This window comes from Zootoca vivipara, chromosome 11 (genome assembly GCF_963506605.1).
Source record: "Zootoca vivipara chromosome 11, rZooViv1.1, whole genome shotgun sequence".
Lineage (NCBI taxonomy): Eukaryota > Metazoa > Chordata > Lepidosauria > Squamata > Lacertidae > Zootoca > Zootoca vivipara.
In genome coordinates this window covers 12,761,061-12,781,619 of record NC_083286.1, presented here as the reverse complement: position 1 = coordinate 12,781,619, position 20,559 = coordinate 12,761,061, and the positions used below count along the sequence as shown (strand labels likewise).

The 20,559-nt window shown below is 43.1% G+C and overlaps 1 protein-coding gene across 3 annotated transcripts in view; it reads left to right on the top strand.

The window, feature by feature from the left end:
• The window catches only part of CDC42SE2 (CDC42 small effector 2), a 96,608-nt gene extending 76,292 nt beyond the window's left edge, over positions 1–20,316 (top strand). For all 3 annotated transcript variants that reach the window (XM_035099731.2, XM_035099733.2, XM_060280124.1), the window contains exons 3-5: positions 10,879–10,980; positions 16,503–16,619; positions 17,910–20,316. In XM_035099731.2, coding sequence (XP_034955622.1) covers positions 10,879–10,980; positions 16,503–16,601 — 201 coding nt within the window. In that variant the 3' untranslated portion in view covers positions 16,602–16,619; positions 17,910–20,316. The remainder of the gene's footprint in view (positions 1–10,878; positions 10,981–16,502; positions 16,620–17,909) is intronic.
• Positions 20,317–20,559: the final 243 nt, after the last annotated feature.

Genomic DNA, 20,559 nt, shown 5'->3' with positions numbered 1-20,559 from the left:
ACAAATAAAGCCGGCCTTCAGAGAACTCCATTTTCGCCATGATAAATTGCGAGGGAGCCCAAAGTATTCAGAAAGATTAGCATACCCTCCCTCCTGGAAACAGTTCCTACCGTGTTTCCCCTTTTTTAATACGTAGTCAGAAAGTAAGCCATGGCAGGGTTTTTAACCATTTGAGAGCTATAAGACATACCCCGAAAATAAGCCATACTTCCGCACCAGCTAGCAGGACCCAGCATGCCGGCCGCGACAGGAGGAGGAAGCCTGCCGGGTCGGGTCAGTGCCCGGAAGCGGCGGTGGCTGCTTTAGTGCCAATAAAGCGTGCAGCAGTGCCGCACGGAGCACCAGCCAGCAGGACCCAGCTCCTGCAATGCCGGCCGCGGCAGGAGGAGGAAGCCTGTGGGGTCGGGTGGGTGCCCAGAAGCGGTGGCGGCTGCAGCGCTGACAAAGCGTGAAGCAGCGCCGCACGAAGCACCAAGGGCACGAGCGGCAGGAGGAAAGAGAGAGAGGCTCGTTACTTGCGGCACTTTAAGAGAAGCAGCCAGAACCGATCTCCATATTCCGAGCCTCCCTTTTGCGCGTGCGGGCATGTTAAAGCCCCGATCACTTCACTCCCCACTTCTTCCTCGCCATCCCTCCCTTTCACGCATTGCCTTGACCCCGCAGCCCCCCTCCCTGGCCATCTTCCCCTAAGTGCAGCGCTGCTTCGTGAGCGCTGCAGCCGCACGCTCTCTGTGTGTGCTGCAGCCGCACGCTCTCTGTGTGTGCGTGTGTCTCTTTCTTTCTCTCCCTGTGCGTCCGTCTCTGTGTGTGTGTGTGTGTGTGTGTGTGTGCGCGCGCGCGTCTCTCTCTCTCCCCCCCCGTGCGTCTCTCTGTGTGTGTGTTTGTGCGCGTCTCTTTCTTTCTCTCCCCGTGCATCCGTCTCTCTCTGTGTGTGTGTTTGTGCGCGTCTCTTTCTTTCTCTCCCCCGTGCGTCCGTCTCTCTCTGTGTGTGTGTTTGTGCGCGTCTCTTTCTTTCTCTCCCCGTGCATCCGTCTCTCTCTGTGTGTGTGTTTGTGCGCGTCTCTTTCTTTCTCTCCCCGTGCATCCGTCTCTCTCTGTGTGTGTGTTTGTGCGCGTCTCTTTCTTTCTCTCCCCCGTGCGTCCGTCTCTCTCTGTGTGTGTGCGCGCGCGTCTCTTTCTCTCTCTCCCCCGTGCGTCTCTGTGTGTGTGTGTGTGTGTGCGCGCGTCTCTTTCTTTCTCTCCCTGTGCGTGTCTCTCTCTCAGTGTGTGTGTGTGTGTGTGTGTGTGTGTGTGTGTGTGTTTGCGCGCGTGCGCGTCTCCCCCCCCCACAGAGAAAAGGTTCCGCTTCGGCTCGTCATTCAGCCGCGCGCGCGCGCCAGGGGCATGGGCCCAAGCCTCGTCCCCCTCGCGCTTCCCTCACAAGCATCTCAGAGCGGGACGGGTCACGGCCTCCCTCCTCATTCCTCGGCCGGCGTGAGAGAGCCCGGGGAGCAGAAGGATCCCAGGTTTAACCCCCAGGTACCCCCAAGTTTGAAATTCTGGAGAGCTGCTGCCAGCCTGGTTGACAGCAAAACCTGGATAGCACAGTAGGCTAGAGTGTGGTGTTTATAATGTGCGCGGAAGAGAGCACCGAGTGTCCTGAGCCAGTGGGACCCAGTTGTACCAGCACTTAAAAAAAAAGACACCCCCTGAAAATAAGCCACCGTGTGTTTTTTTGAGGAAAAAAAGTTATAAGACGGTGTCTTAAAAAAGGGGAAACACGGTAGGTTATGGTCTAGTAGGACAATCAGTTTGGAAGGAAATCTGCAACACAAATACCATTGAGCCCTTTTAACTCTTTCTTCAGCTGGCCAGTGTTTTCAGTATGGCAACCATTTAGCGCTAGTCTGAAGGGCAGCTTTCCCCCCAAAGCCAGACACTTTGTATGTGTGGTGGAATTAGAGCCTTAAAAGCTTTGTGATGGTTGCTTTCAGAAATAAAAATAGGTGCCTCCTCTAAACTCTGTGTTACTGTGTTCATAAACCAAAATTAGTTCAACATAGTTTAGTTATATTTACAATTTAAATACCTATTTTCATTGATTAAACCATTGCCCATAGATTCAGGTTTTTACAAATTACAGATTATTGCACTTACAGTTGACCTTGGGCAAAGAGATCTTTTAAAAATCTTCTGCTTCCCCATTTTATAAGAAATCAATTCAACATTAAGTGTAGAAAGTACACAGGAACTTCTTTTCCGAAGGGCAATTGCTGCATACGGAAGCTAAGTTTTGTGCAAATCGCAGCTAGTTACAGAAAGGTTAAAACCCCATTCTCAGGACTACTTAGGTCCTGATGAAAATCTAGGTTTCGGTATTGACCCCCCCCACTCCCCCCCAAAAGAGCTGACAACATTGCATGCCGCACATTTAATGTAATGTATAGTTAGAACCTTAGAATTGCAGAAAACCATTAGTTGTTTTTTAAATGGAACTGAGTTATTAACAGTCATTTTTTGTTGCATGAGGATCTGATAAACTGAAGTTCTAGTTTGCCTTCCTGTTGCAAAGCACTTTTATCAATGTTCATTATACCAAAAGTAAAAGACTTGTATTAAAGGACATTATTTACCGAATATACTTAATGGAGCTTTAGCAGAGCTTTAGAATGACAAATGAATTCTTTCCCCCTGCCATCCAGTCTAAACATGCTTCTTGAAAGAACTATTATTTTTCAGGAATCATCTGACAAATGATTCTGTTTGTTTAAGAAGCATGCCCCAAAATTGCTAGTTTATCGTGTGATGACTAAGACCACCACAACATAATGGCATAGTGGGTAAACAGTTTAGAGGCTGCATTCTTCACTTTAAAAGATTGCTAAGGTGACGCTGTGCTGAGCCAGCTAAAAAGAAAAGGAACTTTGTGATTCAGCAGAGCAACATCAGTGTGTGAGGTCTTTGCTTCCAAAGTATGATGATTAGTTTTGTACGAAATCAGGATCTGTTTAAAGAATGACAACAAAATCCCCAACAAAAACCCAGACATCTGGCTGTAAAAGACTAGACTGCAGATTGACAATTACTTAGAACAAGGGAAATACAACAGATTTTCCCCTCACCTTTAGACTAGTGGGTCACTGACATGTTTTGCTCTTTGATGCTTAAAAATATAATGCTAGTAATAAAAATGATATTCCCCAAAACCTCACTTCCCTTTCTACTGGCCTCAGTCCAGTATACCTGAAGGAGCGTCTCCACCCCCATCGTTCTGCCCAGACACTGAGGTCCAGCGCCGAGGGCCTTCTGGTGGTTCCCTTGCTACGAGAAGCCAAGTTACAGGGAACCAGGCAGAGGGCCTTCTCGGTAGTGGCACCCACCCTGTGGAATGCCCTCCCACCAGAGGTCAAAGAGAACAACCATTACCAGACCTTTAGAAGGCATCTCAAGGCAGCCCTGTTTGGGGAAGCTTTAAATGTTTGATGAATTTCTGTATTTTGATATTTTGTTGGAAGCCACCCAGAGTGGCTGGGGGAACCCGGCCAGATGGGCGGGGTATAAATAATAATATATTCTTATTCTTATTCTTATTCTTACTGTGCTGGACCTTCTGCATCCATTGTCATATTACTCAGGTTCCTCTGTTGCTAACTTCTCTTTCTTTTTTCCCTTCCATTTTCTTTTGACTACTGGCTGCCTCTTGGTTTTTTTGCCTCTTTTATAAGTGGGTTGTTAGTTTTGTAATTTTTTTCTAACTTGTTTTTCAACAAAGTCATTTTCTTTATCCCCGCCCGAAGTTTTCCTGACATAACTAAACTCCCCCACCCCACCCCACTGCCTGTGTGAGTGAAATTATATATGGCAAATTTAAACTGAAGTGTGAAATCAAAGTAGCTGCCATCTTACCTGGGAGTGCTCCCCACTGAATTCAACAGAACTTACATGCTTAGGTTTAAAGACATACATGGATTTGTGGTAGGTCCTTAGTAAAAAAAAAAAGGTAAAGGACCCCTGGATGGTTAAGTTCAGTCAAAGGCAACTATGGGGTTACAGGCCGAGGGTGCCGGCGTTTGTCCACAGACAGCTTTCCAGGTCATGTGGCAAGGGTGACTAAACTGCTTCTGGCGCAATGGAACACCGTGACGGAAGCCAGAGCACATGGAAACTCTATTTACCATTTAAAAGGGACGAAGGTGGCATTGGGGTCTAAACTACTGATCCTCTTGGGCTTCCAATCAGAAGGTCGGTGGTTTGAATCCCTGTGACGGGGTGAGCTCACATTGCTCTGTCCCAGCTCCTGCCAACCTAGCAGTTCAGAGGCATGCCACTGGGTTTGAGCCCCACATTTGGCAAAAGATTCCTGCAATGTAAGGGGTTGGGCTACATGACCCTCATGGTCCCTCCCAAACTCAAATTCCTGATTCTCTGATTCCATGAAACCAATACCCCCCCCTCCCATGGGTTCCATCTATTCATGAATATCTACCTTCCACACATCACATTCGTGCACATGCAAACACCATTCTGCCTCAACCACATTTCAAATCTCCCATTTACTCACACAAACATATACCAACCATCATCCAAAAACATGACATCCATTCACGTTTGTGCCCTGGCTTCAATCCACAAATATCCACTGGCTTCTGTTGACTGTCTTCCAAAGGTGAACTTCCATCAGCAACATCCACAAACATCAGTCTGCTTTAGCCTTGTAGCCTCCACCAACTTCTGAATCCAAAAGCCACTGGCTTCCATCCACCAATATCTGCCAACTTCTCTTAGGTCCATTATGAGATGTCTGCCAGCTTCCAACCACAGATACAGCAACCTTCAAGCAAGTAAACTTGCCTTATTATTGCTCCCTAGCACCCCATTGCCAGAGGATTGCCTCTTTCCATTCACAACTTTGCCTCCTCCAAGTGGAAGAAACCTGGGCAATGCTGAATGTCACATCCATTGCCAGAAAAGGGCTTTCCCCTTGGCCTGCCTTTACAGTATATCCATTCAGTTGCCAAGTGCTTTTGTGACATCACAAGAAATCCACAGCCAATGGCAACAGCTGGGGAGGCATCATCTTCATTGCTTTGAGCCTCACAATGGCAGGTGGACCTATCAGTGATTTTGTGCTTCTTTATTCGGGACACAGGTGGAGCTGTGGTCTAAAGCACTGAGTCTCTCGGGCTTGCCGACCAGAAGGCCAGTAATTTGAATCCCAGTGGAGGGGTGAGCTCCCGTTGCTCTGTTCCAGCTCCTTCTAACCTAGCACTTCGAAATGGGTACTGCTGTGGTGGGAAGGTAAACGGCGTTTCCGTGAGCTCTGGTTTCTGTCACTGTGTTCCATTGTGCCAGAAGCGGTTTAGTCCTGCTGGCTACATGACCCGGAAAGCTCTCTGTGGACAAACACCAGCTCCCTTGGCCTGAAAACAAGATGAGTGTCTCCTTTGACTGGACTTAACCGTCCAGGGGTCCTTTACCTTTACCTTTTACTTAGTCACTTCATTGACTTTGTCTGATGGATTTGCAAGACTCTAACCCTCTGTAAATTCATTAACTTTGAAACGGAACATGCAGGGAATGTAATAGATTTCTAAATATCTGTTGATGGCTGAGATGGCACATCTTTTGTGTGCTGGGTAAAGTATATCTTCACATCAGTGGACATGAAAATGAACTGTGATCAACTGCAGTGGACCATCAAAGTGCCAGTGAATATGGTTTATGCATCCCACTCCTGTTCCCGTTTGATTATTATGGATTCCTCCAAAAATCCTGAAACATGGTTTGGTGACCTCAGTTAGATTTCCTAATTCTTCAACCTACATCTCCCAGGGTTCCCCGTGGAAACAGGAATGGCTATTAAACTAGTTTGTCTGTAGCATAAAATGCTCTAAGCATGGTATAGAAGGGACAAGTGCAGCACATGTGTTCTCTGCAGAAGTTATTTTCCACCTGAATCCGTTTTCTTGGTAGCGATTATACTGTTTGTGCTCATGCACTTCATCCTTTGGCAGCAGATAAGGGAGGTAAACTAGAAATGTAATAAGAAGAGTTGTCTGCTGAAAGATGCAGAAATAACTGAGAAATAGAAAAAGGGTTGATACAAATAAGTGAGGCAAGTAAAAGCATGAAGAAAAGTTCATGCTGAGGTTATGCAGAAGATTTGATACTGCTAATTAGATCAATAATCCAGCCACCCATCATAATCCTTTGAAAGTTAGATGCATCTACAATTGAACCATTTCTGTATTTGCAGCAGTCAGTGATTAAAATGCTGAAAACAAGGGTTTCGAATCCTTCATGGCTCTTTTCCCCATTGGAAGAGAAGGCAGGGGTGGGAGAGATGTAGCTTTGACAGGACAGTGTTTACTTGGCTCAAGCGATGGACTGTAAAGCATTTTTTAAAATTTTTCGTCAAAGCTGCAAATTGGCAAGTAGATGGCTTAGCGGTGGGGGTTTCCCTGCAAACTTTCTCAGACTGACTTAATATTTGAAATGTTAAAATCTATACAAGGGGGTGGGGTTGTTAGGCAGGTAAATAGATAAGTAATTACATTAAGAGCTGCTCCTCACATACAGTATTGAATTTCCTACATGGGTATTGCTTGTGGGTAGAAAATGTATTTCTACCCACAAGGGACCCAGGTGGCGCTGTGGGTTAAACCACTGAGCCTAGGGCTTGCCGATCAGAAGGTCGGCGGTTCAAATTCCCATGGCGGGGTGAGCTCCCGTTGCTCGGTCCCAGCTCCTGCCAACCTAGCAGTTCGAAAGCACATCAAAATGCAAGTAGATAAATAGGAACCGCTACAGTGGGAAGGTAAACGGCGTTTCCATGTGCTGCTCTGGTTTGCCAGAAGCGGCTTTGTCATGCTGGCCACATGACCTGGAAGCTATACACCGGCTCCCTCGGCCAATAATGTGAGATGAGCGCGCAACCCCAGAGTCGGTCACGACTGGACCTAATGGTCAGGGGTCCCTTTACCTTTACCTTTAGAAAATGTATTGCCCTTGTAACTTCCCATAGAGGAAAACAGTCTTGTTTTAAGTGACGCTGAAAGAAAGGGAAAGAGTGGGAGTGAAAAGGATACAGAAGCACATTTGGTGTGTGTGTCTGTGTGTACACACACACACACACAGAGAGAGAGAGAGAGAGAGAGAGAGAGAGAGAGAGAGAGAGAGAGAGAGAGAGAGAGAGAGAGAGACTAGATCCTATGCATATTCTAGCAGTGCTCTGTGGGGGTGTGACGTTTGTGTTGAGCAGCTTTAAAACAGGAATGACTTCAACTACCGTAGTGCCTCAGTTGCCATAGTAACTGGGGCCTGTAGTTTCAAAGGTTCACCCCATGCATGGGTAGAGAAATAGAAGAAGAAGAAGAAGAAGAAGAAGAAGAAGAAGAAGAAGAAGAAGAAGAAGAAGAAGAAGAAGAAGAAGAAGAAGAAGAAGAAGAAGAAGAAGAAGAAGAAGAAGAAGAAGAAGACTCCCATGTTTTGAAAAGAAATTGGGAAGACGTCTCACCTCCCACCCTCAATTTTGATCCCAAACAACTGTCTGAATTAACAGTTTTTGCACGGGATCTGGCAGGTTGGGGTCACACAGTTGCCCCCCAAAAGAGGACATGAATCACACACATACATAAAAGGGAATCGAAGAGAACACCGATTTTTTGCAAGTGGTGGTAGCTATAAACCACAGGATCATGTAGAGGTAATAACAGGAATAGGCTCTCACATTAAGCCCACTAGGTTCTATAGCAGGGGTCAGCAAACTTTTTCAGCAGGGGGCCGGTCCACTGTCCCTCAGACCTTGTGGGGGGCCAGACTATATTTCGGGGGGGAAATGAACAAATTCCTATGCCCCACAAATAACCCAGAGATGCATTTTAAATAAAAGGACACATTCTACTCATGTAAAAACATGCTTATTTCTGGACCGTCCGCGGGCCGGATTGAAAAGACGATTGGGCCGCATCCGGCCCCCGGGCCTTAGTTTGGGGACCCCTGTTCTATAGCATCTAGACTCAGAACTTGGTTGAAGGCCATAGCTCAGTGGCCCAGGTTGAGCCCTTGATGTCTTCAAATAGAGCTAGGAAAGACTGCTGCTGAAACCCTCGAAAACCAGTCAGTGTACGATACTGAGCTAGATGGTCTGACTTGATATAAGCAGTTTCCTGTTTTCATAATATAGCCAATGAGGGGGGAAAGCAGGTTATGAAACCCTTAGAGTGGTACCTCGGGTTACAGATGCTTCAGGTTGCAGGCGCTTCAGGTTACAGACTCCGCTAACCCAGAAATAGTACCTTGGATTGCGAACTTTACTCCAGGATGAGAACGGAAATTGCATGGCGGCAGTGGAAGGCCCCATTAGCTAAAGTGGTACCTCAGGTTAAGAACAGTTTCAGGTTAAGAACGGACCTCCAGAACGAATTAAGTTCTTAACCCGAGGTACCATTGTATTTTCCAGATGATTGTTGGCAGCGGAATGCCCAGGGCATTCTTCTTCTTTGGCAATTACTCTTAGCTGAATAAGATTGTCTTCCATGAACACGGCCTTAGCAGTGAGTCCGCAAGTGACTGTGGAGGCCAATTCTGAATCCGCATGTCACGATAAGGGCTTGAAAACAGTTTCGGATGATATATTGATATATTGCCCAACCCTACTTGGCATTAGCTTCAATAGCGTAATATTGTTTGGATTTTTTTTACAGCTGCTCTCCTTTGTCCTCTCCCATTTGATAGGTTTCTTGATAACATTCTCTTGAAGTGGCTAAAATGGAGAATAGGATGGGGGTGCAATCTTAAGCCCCGAAAAAAGTAAATTCCATTGACATTGATGGGGTCTGCGTACAAGTCCATGTGTTTAGGGCCAGCAGTTTTGTTTTTGTTTTGTAGATCTGGCATGCTTTGAGATGCTTAACATTCATGTAAAGGAGTCCAGAAATCCTGGTGTGTTAGCTATCCAGAAAAAGTGGGGGGCCTAGGAGAAGGGCATGCATCTCGTGGGCTCGAGTTCATTCCAAACATATTTTGCTTTTATGGGCTACGGCCCATGATGTATTCTCAGCTGTAGCTTTGATTTGCAGTGACTCAACTGGGGCAGTGTTTGGACAGCAAAAAAATCCCGCTGATGAGACATGTAAACTCCCACCCAGAGCTCTAGGTGGTCTTGCCATCTCATCACATACCAAGAGTAGGAGGATATTGACCCCTTTAAATATGTGATGGAGAGCAGGTTTATAGGGCCAGCAGTGAAGGGGTCAAGAAAACTCTTCAGGGCAATTGCATAATGTTTATTTTTTTTGGCTGTTAAAAAAAAGAAATACATGCCTAGAATTGTGTTGTTCAGATAAGATATTACCTATTTGATTCTGCTTCACTGATAGATTTGAGAATATTTTGTATTAGATGTTGGAATGAAGATTACTAAACCGAGATTTCAGTTCCATCTTGCTAAACAGATTTCAAGAGAGGGAATTAAAACGAAAACAAATCTTGGAGGGAAAATCCAGTGTTAAGTTGTTAGAAAAAAACTTAATTCTGTGCTAGTAGGGCAACCTCACCACACAGCACAAGAGTGCTGCATTTGCTGGTTGATATTAGGAATGGCATTTGGCTCCATCTTAGAAAAAATGAAAGTCACAGGAGATTAAAGTTTAATATGCTGTGCTTTCTCATAGAGAGCAAGCTGTTCAAATAGGTGTATTAAGTGGTAATTAAACCAAGAAATTAGCTGTGATCCTATAGTTAAAAAACAACAACGATGATGAAGTCACAGTACTCTTACCTTGATCAAAGTGCCATGGGTGCAAACATAAAATGACTACCAATGGCAGCAAAAAAAACAAAACAAAACTACTCTATATCAGTGAGTGCAATCACAAAAAGTACTGGTAAATATCACATTCAGACAAGGAATTGCCATGCATCAAGTGAAAGCAAATTAAACACATACATACAACAGGTTTTTTCCAGACAGATAATTATTATTAATAATAATAATAATAATAATAATAATAATAATTTATTTGTACCTCACCCATCTGACTGGGTTGCCCTAGCCACTCTGGGTGGCTTCCAACGTACTGTATATAAAAATATAATAAAACATTAAATCTTAAAAAGCTTCCGTATGTTTGTAATATACATAAGATTCCTGTTTTTCTTTTTAAACTCTCCTCTATGCTCAACAGTTGAGGACCTCTTTTCGTCAGCCCTTTGGCAAATTACAGACTTGTATAGAATATGTATAGAAGGAGAAAGGAAAGGGGCCAGGCTCAAGAGGAACATTCAATCTAGATTATAAACAGAGTTAGAACTGAGTCCTCCTTGATAATACCTTTGCTGACTCCTGTCTTGCACACGCATCTTATACCAGCCACTTATAAACAATTACAAAGAAATTAAGTTATGAAATATGGACCATGGAGACGTTGGCTACCCAAATGTGATACAAAGAATGAGGACACCAGGAGTGTGCCTTATCTCCCAAAAAGTATATGAATTGACCAACCTCGATGGCAAATAGAGGTAATGTGAGCCTTTTGAAAACACACCATGGATTGTGCTTTCAAGTACTGTAAGAAGATGAGTTCTGAACTAAAATGCATTAAACTCTCTGCAAATAGTTAAAACAGTGGGGGTTTTCTGGGGATACGCAGGGGTATGCATACCCCTAAACATTTTGTGAATCTTTGTACTTTTGTACTTTTGTCCATTTACTGTATTTATTTTTACCAATTTGGACTTTAAAATGGTGATTTGTCGAGTCAAAATGAGAGTACCCCTAAAAACTTTTTAAGGAAAAAAGTAAGTTTCAAGTTGCATTTATTATTTGGCTCATGCTTCATATTTAAACCTTATTTCCCTTTGAATCAAACTGGTGTCTTCTTTCTCTCCTTTCAGAAAAGACGGCGGCGAATCGATCGGAGTATGATTGGTGAGCCAACAAACTTTGTTCACACAGCTCATGTAGGTTCAGGAGATCTCTTTAGTGGAATGAATTCGGTAAGTTTTTGCCAGGAATCCTGCAGCATTTTATTTCTATTTTTCCAGCTTTTTTCTTTTATTTATATTTTATACATTTATTTACAGTTTATACATTTATTTACAGTTTATACATTTTTGACAAAGTAATAATCATAAAGAAAGAATAAAAATGTGCACCCCACCACCAAGACCATTCCAGCCTCCCAAAATTTCAACACCTCTTGCGATGGTTTGACCCCTTTACCTTTTAACAGTAGAAATTCTACAAACATCTTCCATATCTCCTCAAAATCATTTCTCCTGCATATTCCCCATCTTACCTTAATGGCACATGTTAATTTATCATGAACAGCTATATCCCACACCTCTTTATACAATTTTATATTCTGCTTGGCCCTTCCACTTCCTAGCTATAATCATGTGTGCAGCTGTCAATAGATTTGTGAGCAAGTCCATAGCCTGTGAACCTTCCACCCCATCCCTGCAGCATTTTGGACTGTATCCTTGAACATGTATACCAGGGGTGGCCAACTCCCAAGACACTGCGATCTACTCACAGAGTTAAAAACTGGCAGTGATCTACCCCTTTTGGGGGGTTCTGGTCAAAGTTCTTGGGCTCCTTTTTGAGGACTGAGGACGGCCCTGTTTTGGGGGGTGCAGGGCACACATGTTGAGCTTTTTCTAGGGGAGCAAAAGTTGTTGAGCTTCTTTGGGGGGAGCCAGTGATCTACCACAGATGTCCAGTGATCTATCGATAGATCACGATCTACCTGTTGGACGTGCCTGCTGTATACTGTATATTCTTTTTATATAATTGCTTTATTGAGTTTAGAAAGGTATAACAAGCAAATACAGTCATACCTCATGTTACGTTTGCTTCACGTTGCGGATTTTCAGTTTATGAACGTGGCAAACCTTTCGGGTTCGCTGCGTGCGCAGAAGCGATCTGCATGCTTCGCGCATGCGCAATAGCGGCACTCTACTTACGGACTACTTGCGAACGTACCCCGAAACGGATCGCGTTTGTAAGCAGAGGTACCACTGTATATATATAATCAAAAACAGAAATAAAAAAGAGAAAACAATGTTTGTTCACCTGTACATTCTTCTTTGTTCCCAGTGACGTCCCACCATCCCATCGTGTATTTACTGCTTAGTATATCTAAAGGTAAAGGGACCCCTGACCATTAGGTCCAGTCGTGACTGACTCTGGGGTTGCAGTGCTCATCTCGCTTTACTGGCCGAGGGAGCCGGCGTGCAACTTCTGGGTCATGTGGCCAGCAGGACTAAGCCGCTTCTGGCAAACTAGAGCAGCACATGGAAACGCTGTTTACCTTCCCGCCGGAGCAGTACCTATTTATCTACTTGCACTTTGATGTGCTTTCGAACTGCTAGGTTGGCAGGAGCTGGGACTGAGCAATGGGAGCTCACCCTGTCGCGGGGATTCGAACAGCCGACCTTCTGATTGGCAAGCCCTAGGCTCTGTGGTTTAGACCACAGAGACACCCGCATCCCCGCTTAGTATATCTAGTGCACTATTAATCTCCATTTTCTTTTCAGTTGTCTATATTACATTCACTTATATTTATCCATTGTATCACAGAAGTTGTTCAAGTCCTGCCACTGACTTCATATTACCACAGTAATTTTTAAGATATTGTTTATACATGTCCCATTTCTGAAAAAATTGCCTGTTCAGTATTACCTCTCAGTTTTTCTGAACTTCATCAATTTACTTTGCGGTTCCAGCTTTGTTGGGGTTTTCTCTCCTTTCCAATTCATTGTGATTAATATCTTGCTGCTATAGTAGCATACAGGAATATTTCTCTCACAATTTTAGGTACGTCTGGGCCAAGTATACCTGGGGAATATGTATATATTCTAAACATTAAACAATTTAGATTTGTAGTCCACCCTGTCCTGAAGAATAGAGATGTGAGATAAATTTATTGCTTCAATTTTTTTACAAGATGACACAGATGCTCAATTACTTATATTTTAATGGCAAAAATAGGTTGGGTGCCTTTTGGCCACACCATTTTGCAGCTCTTACGAGGCAGTAGGGAATGCATCAGTCCTGGAAAAAGAAGTGGAGAGGTAAACTCAAAGGTGCAAAGGAATTGGTTAACTTATTCAGGCACCAGCATTTCTAATTAGTTAAAGAAGTCTTCTTCAGGCACAGCTAGAAAACAAATGTAGTGGTACCTCGGTTTTCGAACGTAATCCGTTCCGGAAGACCATTCAACTTGCAAAATGTTCAAAAACTGAAGCATTTACTTCTGGATGCATTTACTTACGGAAGACTCAATATGGAAGCCACGTGGCACGTTCGACTTCCAAAAAGCATTCGAAAACCGAAGCAGTTACTTCTGGGTTTTCAGCGTTCGAAAACCAAAACGTTCATTTTCTGAGACATTCGAAAAGCAAGGTACCACTGTATATATTTACAGTGTAATTGTGCTTGTGTTTGAGTAAGTGTATATAGAGGACTGTAGCCTTGGTGTATCCTATTAAGAAAATTATGGATTCGTTTATACCTTTAACACACCAACATATCAAATATTGTAGCTGATTCACTCAAATGAATAATATCAGAAAGCCCGTAACACGGACAACCTAAATGGCAGAAACAGTGTTAGAAGCAAAGTATTACTTCTCTTTTCAGAACATTTGTAGTGAACGGAAAATGTTGCATTTTCTCCCCAAGAAGATGTCAGTCTGTAATAAAAAAAAATGCATGTTGGGACACAGACAGCTTCAGCTTCCTTCTTGCAATCCAAAATGCTCTTTCCTATATCCCTTTTATTGTACAAGAAACTCTTGTTATCATTTTTTTAATCGGCTCAAATCTGCCATGTAAAAATTTATGCTAAATGGTTTCGTCAAAGGAAATGCTGAAACTGTTTCTTGAAAGGAAAAAATGTGTGTTTGCCTGTAGCTATCTAACTGTACAAGAAAAAACCTAGGAGCTGCTAACGAAGGAAAATAACATACGCCACTGATAAAATTAACAAATCAGCTGTTCCAGAATTCTTTGATTGGCATGACCTTTGAAATATCCTGGAGAAAACTTGGATAGCCCTACATAGAAATCCCTAAAGTCACACGTTCCTATGTTAACATAGCTCACTAGAAGCAAGAATCAAAAGAACTCACATCTTCACTGAGGAGGGCAGAGGTAGTGTTTGCAAACCTAGAATTGAGATGAATAATTTAGATGTAGTCTGCACATATTGGAGAGCAGGTTTGGCTGTTAACTTGCAGCACAAGCACAGAGGGAACAAACTCCCTGCACTTTTTGTTCCACCAGCACAGCATTATATTTAAAATGCATTAAAGGTGTTTACAAGGTTGGAGAAATCCCTGTCCATTCCTTAGATGGATTTTGAGATTCTGCAAAGGCTGGGGAATGAGCTGCATTGAAGTTACAGAGCCAAATGCCTTTAAATCAGTGTTCTCTTTATCATCTACTCATTTCATGCTGCTTGGGGATCTGAGCTCCCAGAATACATATTTCAATTTTAAAAATTGCAAAAATAAACAGAATTTTAAATTTCACCTTACGAAAAAGGGGCATACTAATATTTGATTTTAAAATCTGAATAACATTCTTGCATTTTTAAAATAAATGTTATGCATGTACAATATTATTATTGTTGTAGCAAAGTGACGTCATGCTCAGCTGTTTTGCATATTTATTGCACACATAACTCCCCCCCCCCAATTTTCCCGAATAAGTTTGTTCTCCTTAAAGGCTGTTTTGATTCATGGCTTACAAATCACAGTAATGAATGCCATTTTCTTATATTTTTTATGGATAAGCGTTTCAAAACATTTTTGTCTCTGTCTATTTCATCCTCTCCTGCCAACCTAGCAGTTTGAAAACACGTCAAAGTGCAAGTAGATAAATTACCTTCCAAGCGGGAAGGTAAACGGCGTTTTCGTGCGCTGCTCTGGATCGCCAGAAGCAGCTTTGTCATGCTGGCCACATGACGTGGAAGCTGTACGCCAGCTCCCTTGGCCAATAAAGCGAGATGAGCGCCGCAACCCCAGAGTCGGTCACAACTGGACCTAACGGTCAGGGGTCCCCTTTACCTTTTTATTTCATCCTAGAAGAATTTATTTCATATAACAGAATTGATATGTTAACATTCCACTTAAATAAATCTCCTGTTAAGAGAGTAAGAGATGAATCATTTGGAAGAAAACATGGACCTTTATGGCATAGCTATGTAGACATCTATTTTTAAGACATTTGTTGCAGTGCATACATCCTGTGTAAGAAATCTTGGACTCTTATATAATATACACAATTCTGTCTCTCCTAAAAAGAAAAACATTTTTCTGTTTCTAAGCCATGTTTATAACTCAAGCAGGGCCGGTGCGTCCATTAAGGTGAACTAGGCAGTTGCCTAGGGTGCCAAAATGGAGGGGGCGCTGACACGACGGGGAGCACTGCTGGCTTCTCAGGACTCGCTCTGCCGCTGCACCCCACCGCCACCTACCCGCGTCCAGGGCGGACGGCAGCAGCAGCGCCGGTGCAGCCCAGGCGTGCCCGGAGCGCCAAGGGCAGCAGAGTGTGGAGGACATAGCGGGAGGGGCGCTGGGAGGGGAAGGGGGTGAAGGCTGGGCCAGACCTGCAGGGAGGAGGCAGACACCCGGGGGGGCGGGGCGCCAGAAGGTGATCTCGCCTAGGGCACAAAAAACCCTAGCACCGGCCCTGAACTCAAGATCGCACATGTATATTAGCTGCAACATCAAACGATGTACAAAACGATAATCCCATGCTGCAGCTGCAAGTGGCCAAAGGTCGCTTCACATGTTGCTCCCACAAGGTGGCAATCATGTGATCACACAGCTCCCCCTGGCCTTGATGTCCAGGCATTAGGCATGAGAACCCCCGCGACAGGGTGAGCTCCCATTGCTCTGTCCCAGCTCCTGCCAACCTGGCAGTTCGAAAGCACACCAGTGCAAGGAGATAAACAGGTACCGCTCCCGGGGGGGGGGAGGTAAACAGCGTTTCCATGCGTTCTGGTTTCTGTCATGGTGTTCCATTGTGCCAGAAGCAGTTAAGTCATGCTGGCCACATGACCTGGAATGCTCTCTGTGGACAAACGCCGGATCCCTCGGTCTGAAAGCGAGATGAGCGTCACAACCTCATAGTTGCCTTTGACTGGACTTAACCGTCCAGGGGTCCTTTAGGGCAGTGTTTCTCAACCAGTGTGCCTCCAGATGTTTTGGGACTACAACTCCCATCATCCCTAGCTAGCAAGACCAGTGGTCAGGAATGATGGGAGTTGTAGTCCCAAAACATCTGGAGGCACACTGGTTGAGAAACACTGCTTTAGGGACAGCAAGAGATGTTATTCTCCTTATGGAAACTAAACAAGTAGGAAAAGTGCTATCCATGTCAAATGTGTTAAAATGCCAGTAAACTTAAAGACTAGGAATGAACTTGTGCTGATCTAATGAACTTGAGAGGCCGCCAGTTCATGGCTGACTGTGCCCCTTTCTTTCCTACCCTTTTCCTGTATGTCTAGGTGAGTTCAATTCAGAACCAAATGCAGTCCAAAGGAGGCTATGGAGGAGGAATGTCTGCAAATGTTCAAATGCAGCTTGTAGATACAAAGGCGGGATAACCGTGGGACATACTTTGAGTGAGTATTACAGAATTTGCAAGCGCTGTTGCTGACTTTTCTCCACTAGTAACAGAAAAGAAGCTGCTGTGCTCCTTTTAAGCGATTCTCTGTAAATAGCTTATTCATTATATTTGCCGCTAGCCCAGGAGCCGGATGCAAGAAATATGTGCATGCAAATGTGTGTTATGCATTATGCAATGAGTGATAAGATCAAGTACTTACAAGTACCAATTATAAGAAAGAGATTTCGTTCAACTGATTTCGCACACTTGTCTGTCAGGAATTAGCTTTAGGCCTTCGGCGCTCATCTTTGTAGGAAATGTTGTCCCCTGAAGTTCTCAGTGGTACCAAAATGAGAACAGTTAAATTGCAAAGAAGGGGGAACATCACAGTTAAAGCATGATTGCACAAATAGAGCATGAGAGCATTTTTTTTTCTGATAGCATCTTTTAAGGGTGGGTGCTCCTTTGTTCCCTGCTCCTCCCACGCATGGTGTACTGCTGCTGCTGCTGGAGGTTAGGAAACACACATTGTAATGACGTCTCAACGTGAGATGAAATTTGCACTGCGTGTCACAGTTTGAGAGGACACAGCCTATGGCTGCCATGTTCAGTAGCAGCTGCTTGCAAGCTACATTTCTTTCTTTCCCCACGTTTTATTCATTCTTTTATTTACATTTTATACATTTATTTACATTCTATACATTATTTTTTGCAAAGTAATAATAATAAATAAATAAGAATAAAATGTGCACCCCACCACCAAGACCATTCCATCGTAACTACAGTATCCAACCTCCCAAAATTTCAGCACCTCTTGCGATGGTTTGACCCCTTTCCATTTTAACAGTACAAATTCTACAAACACCCTCCATATCCCCTCAAAACCATTTCCCCTGCATGTTCCCCGTCTTACCTTAATAGCACATGTTAATTTATCATGAATAGCTATACCCCACACCTCTTTATACCATTCTTCCGTTTTATATTCTGCATGCCCCTTCCACTTCTTGGCTATAATAATTTGTGCAGCTGTCAATAAATTTGTGAGTAAGTCCTTCATAGCCTGTGAACCTTCCACCCCATCGTAGATTGATAATAATGCTGCCTCTGAATTTTGGTCATCTTTAACCCAGTGATTTCTGTTATCTCCTTCTCCTCCTCCTCCTCCTCCTCCTCCTCCTCCTCCTTCTTCTTCTAACATATTTACACCCATGTGAACATAATTCCGCAAGCTACATTTCTGCCCTCGTTCTGAGATTGTCTTGTTTGTCTTACTCATTCATTGCTATGGTGTTTTTTCCCACAGATCCTTGTGAATATCTGTACCTTCTTTCCTGTGTTCCTCTCTGCCTTGGTGACTGCTTCCTGTGCTCATGAGAGAAGTTGATGGTTCATCGCCCACCCCTTGTGATTACGCCGTTGAAACATTCCTTTTCTGCTGTGAGGGTGACATTTATCAGACTGGTCTTGTCATGCTTTCCAAGTGGCAAGCTTACATCTATCTCACTGCTACCAAAACATCCGTGGACATGTATCGGTTGGTTGAGTTGTTCTTTTGGGGACGTTTTTAGTCTACTCTCAGCATTTTAAAACAACATTTTTAAGCAATCTAAACATGTAGTTTGGTGTTGGGTTGACCATTTTATTTGTACTCCCTCTGCAAGGCCTCGTTTACGGCATTCTCATCTGTTGGGTTTTTTTAAAATCCTTATTTCCTTATCTGTGATTAGAAGCAAGCAAGTTGCTATTAATATGTTGAACCTGTCATTGTTAATATAATTTTATTATTTTTTAGGGAAAAGGTCTGGGACCTGCAAGCACAATGATCATTTCACACACAGTCAGAAATCAGCAGAGTATATGAGCGCATGCTTTGTGAATTTGCTTGGTATGGTGGCCTGTTGGGTGCCAAAAACGTGGTGTTTTTTTTAATGCTTGTTCTTGCAGATGGATGATATTATTGCCGATTAAAACGTTTTGCAATGGCACCAGATCATGCTAATCTCTCTGGGGGAAAAGGTCTTGTATCTTTTAGCTGCTTTGGAAACACATCGTCTTAGGTTTTGATCCAACTGATCTTGAAATAATAAAGAGAGCTTGCATTCATAAGGCATTTTGTTGTAAATGTTCAGTATATTTATTTGAAAGAGCTGACCTCAAGATTGTAACCTGGTGTAGTAACGTACATACTAAATGTTGTGGTTGCGCTTTTGTCTGGTTAAAGAGGCATTGTTATGTTGGCTGCTTTTTCTTTTCTCTCTTCCCCCCACCCCCACTTTTTTTTTAATGCTTAATTTTAGGCCATTCCGGCATTGCCAGTAGCAGCATGTTGAACTGCCTGCAATATTATAGCTGGAATTTAGTTGACCTCTCTAAGTAGTTGGCGGTTTCCGCGTACTAAATATTTAGGGGCCATGTAAGTTGCTGGAAGCAACGTAGAAACCTGGCAGAAACTGGTGCCAGCGAAAACAACATACAGGGTGGCTTTTTGCTATATTGGTCAAGAAGCCTTTTGCTCAGGTTCCAAAGCATGTTCCTCTTTCACAAAGTGTGAAAATTGTGTTTTTTAATATTGCACTGTTCTTGAAATATTTCTGTAAGTGGTCCTCTTTTTTCTTTTCTTTTCTTTTTTTCATCTTCCCCACCCTCATGCCCCCTGGGTCATAAGAAGTTGAAGTCAGTTGATTAAACACTAGCAAAATATTTTTTTAAAGAAACCACATTTAGAATGCTCCTCATATGTTTTTAACATCTTAACTGGCAAGTGGCATTACTGAGCCTAATTGGAAAAGTTCTTGAAAGTGACAAGCACAGATAGATACAACACAAGAGAGAGAGAGAGAGAAAGAAAGAGAATTTGCGGCATAAAATCCATTCATTTCCACATGGTTCATGCAGAAACCTCATGAAGCTAGCATTGCTTTGTAGTTAATGCCCAAATATTTCTCTCTGCTCCCATTGATAATTTGTAATGGGAAGACACTAGAATGAAAGGTAATCAAAAAAACAATTTTAATTTTTTTCCCCTGGTACTACTGAAAGTATTAATATTTTTCAAAAGCTAATAAAACAACATCCATTGGATAATGATCCAAGACCACTGTTGGAGGCCCAATCTACCAAGGAAGTCATATGTCTAAACATCTCTGAAATGAGTAGAAGCAGTGGCTGAGCACATCTGTGCAAGGTATTGCTTCGCATTCATTTCAATGAGCTAAGTCCAGAAGATGTTCCTGTTGCCTTGATCCCATAGACTTTCTGAGGACGGCAAGGTTATAGGACCATAATACGATTTTGTGGGGCAAAGATTCGATTTAGATCTCCCATCAAACAATCTTCACTGACTGGAGGTGCTGATTTATGAGGTTCCACCTCTCTTTGGCTGTTTGGGCCAAATAAATGGCAACCTAATGATTGTTATCTTAGTTCAATTGTGTACATTCTCAAAAATGCTCTTCAAAATATAGGATTTCAGAATAATTTTCACTTTTGTCCTTGCTGACTGAAAATAAATTTTTGGGAGCATTTGTTTGGTCTTGGGAAAAAAAAATCTTCAGCTCAGTCGCCAGAAAAGAGAGACATATTTTTATAACAAACATACTTTTTTTTGTACATTATGTTCATTCTTAAATAATGTAAGTTCAATGTTGTCTTGTAGATATTAAAAGGAGAATATTGACTTTTGATTCAATAAATGTTTTCTTTCAGCTGCTGGTTTACCTGTTTCTTTATCATAACCACTACCTATTTGTTTGGAGGGATCAGAGCCTACCGGCCTTCAAAACAGCATTTCATCTTTTCAGTTTTAGTGCTTTACTGGAAGGTAAAGGCTTCCATATGGAAGCTGCTTTGTAAATTCTCTTTTAGATCACTATTTAACAAAATGTTGCAGCCTGGAGCATTGGTATAGAAGATTTCACCCACAGGACAGACGCCACCACCGAGATGGCCCTACA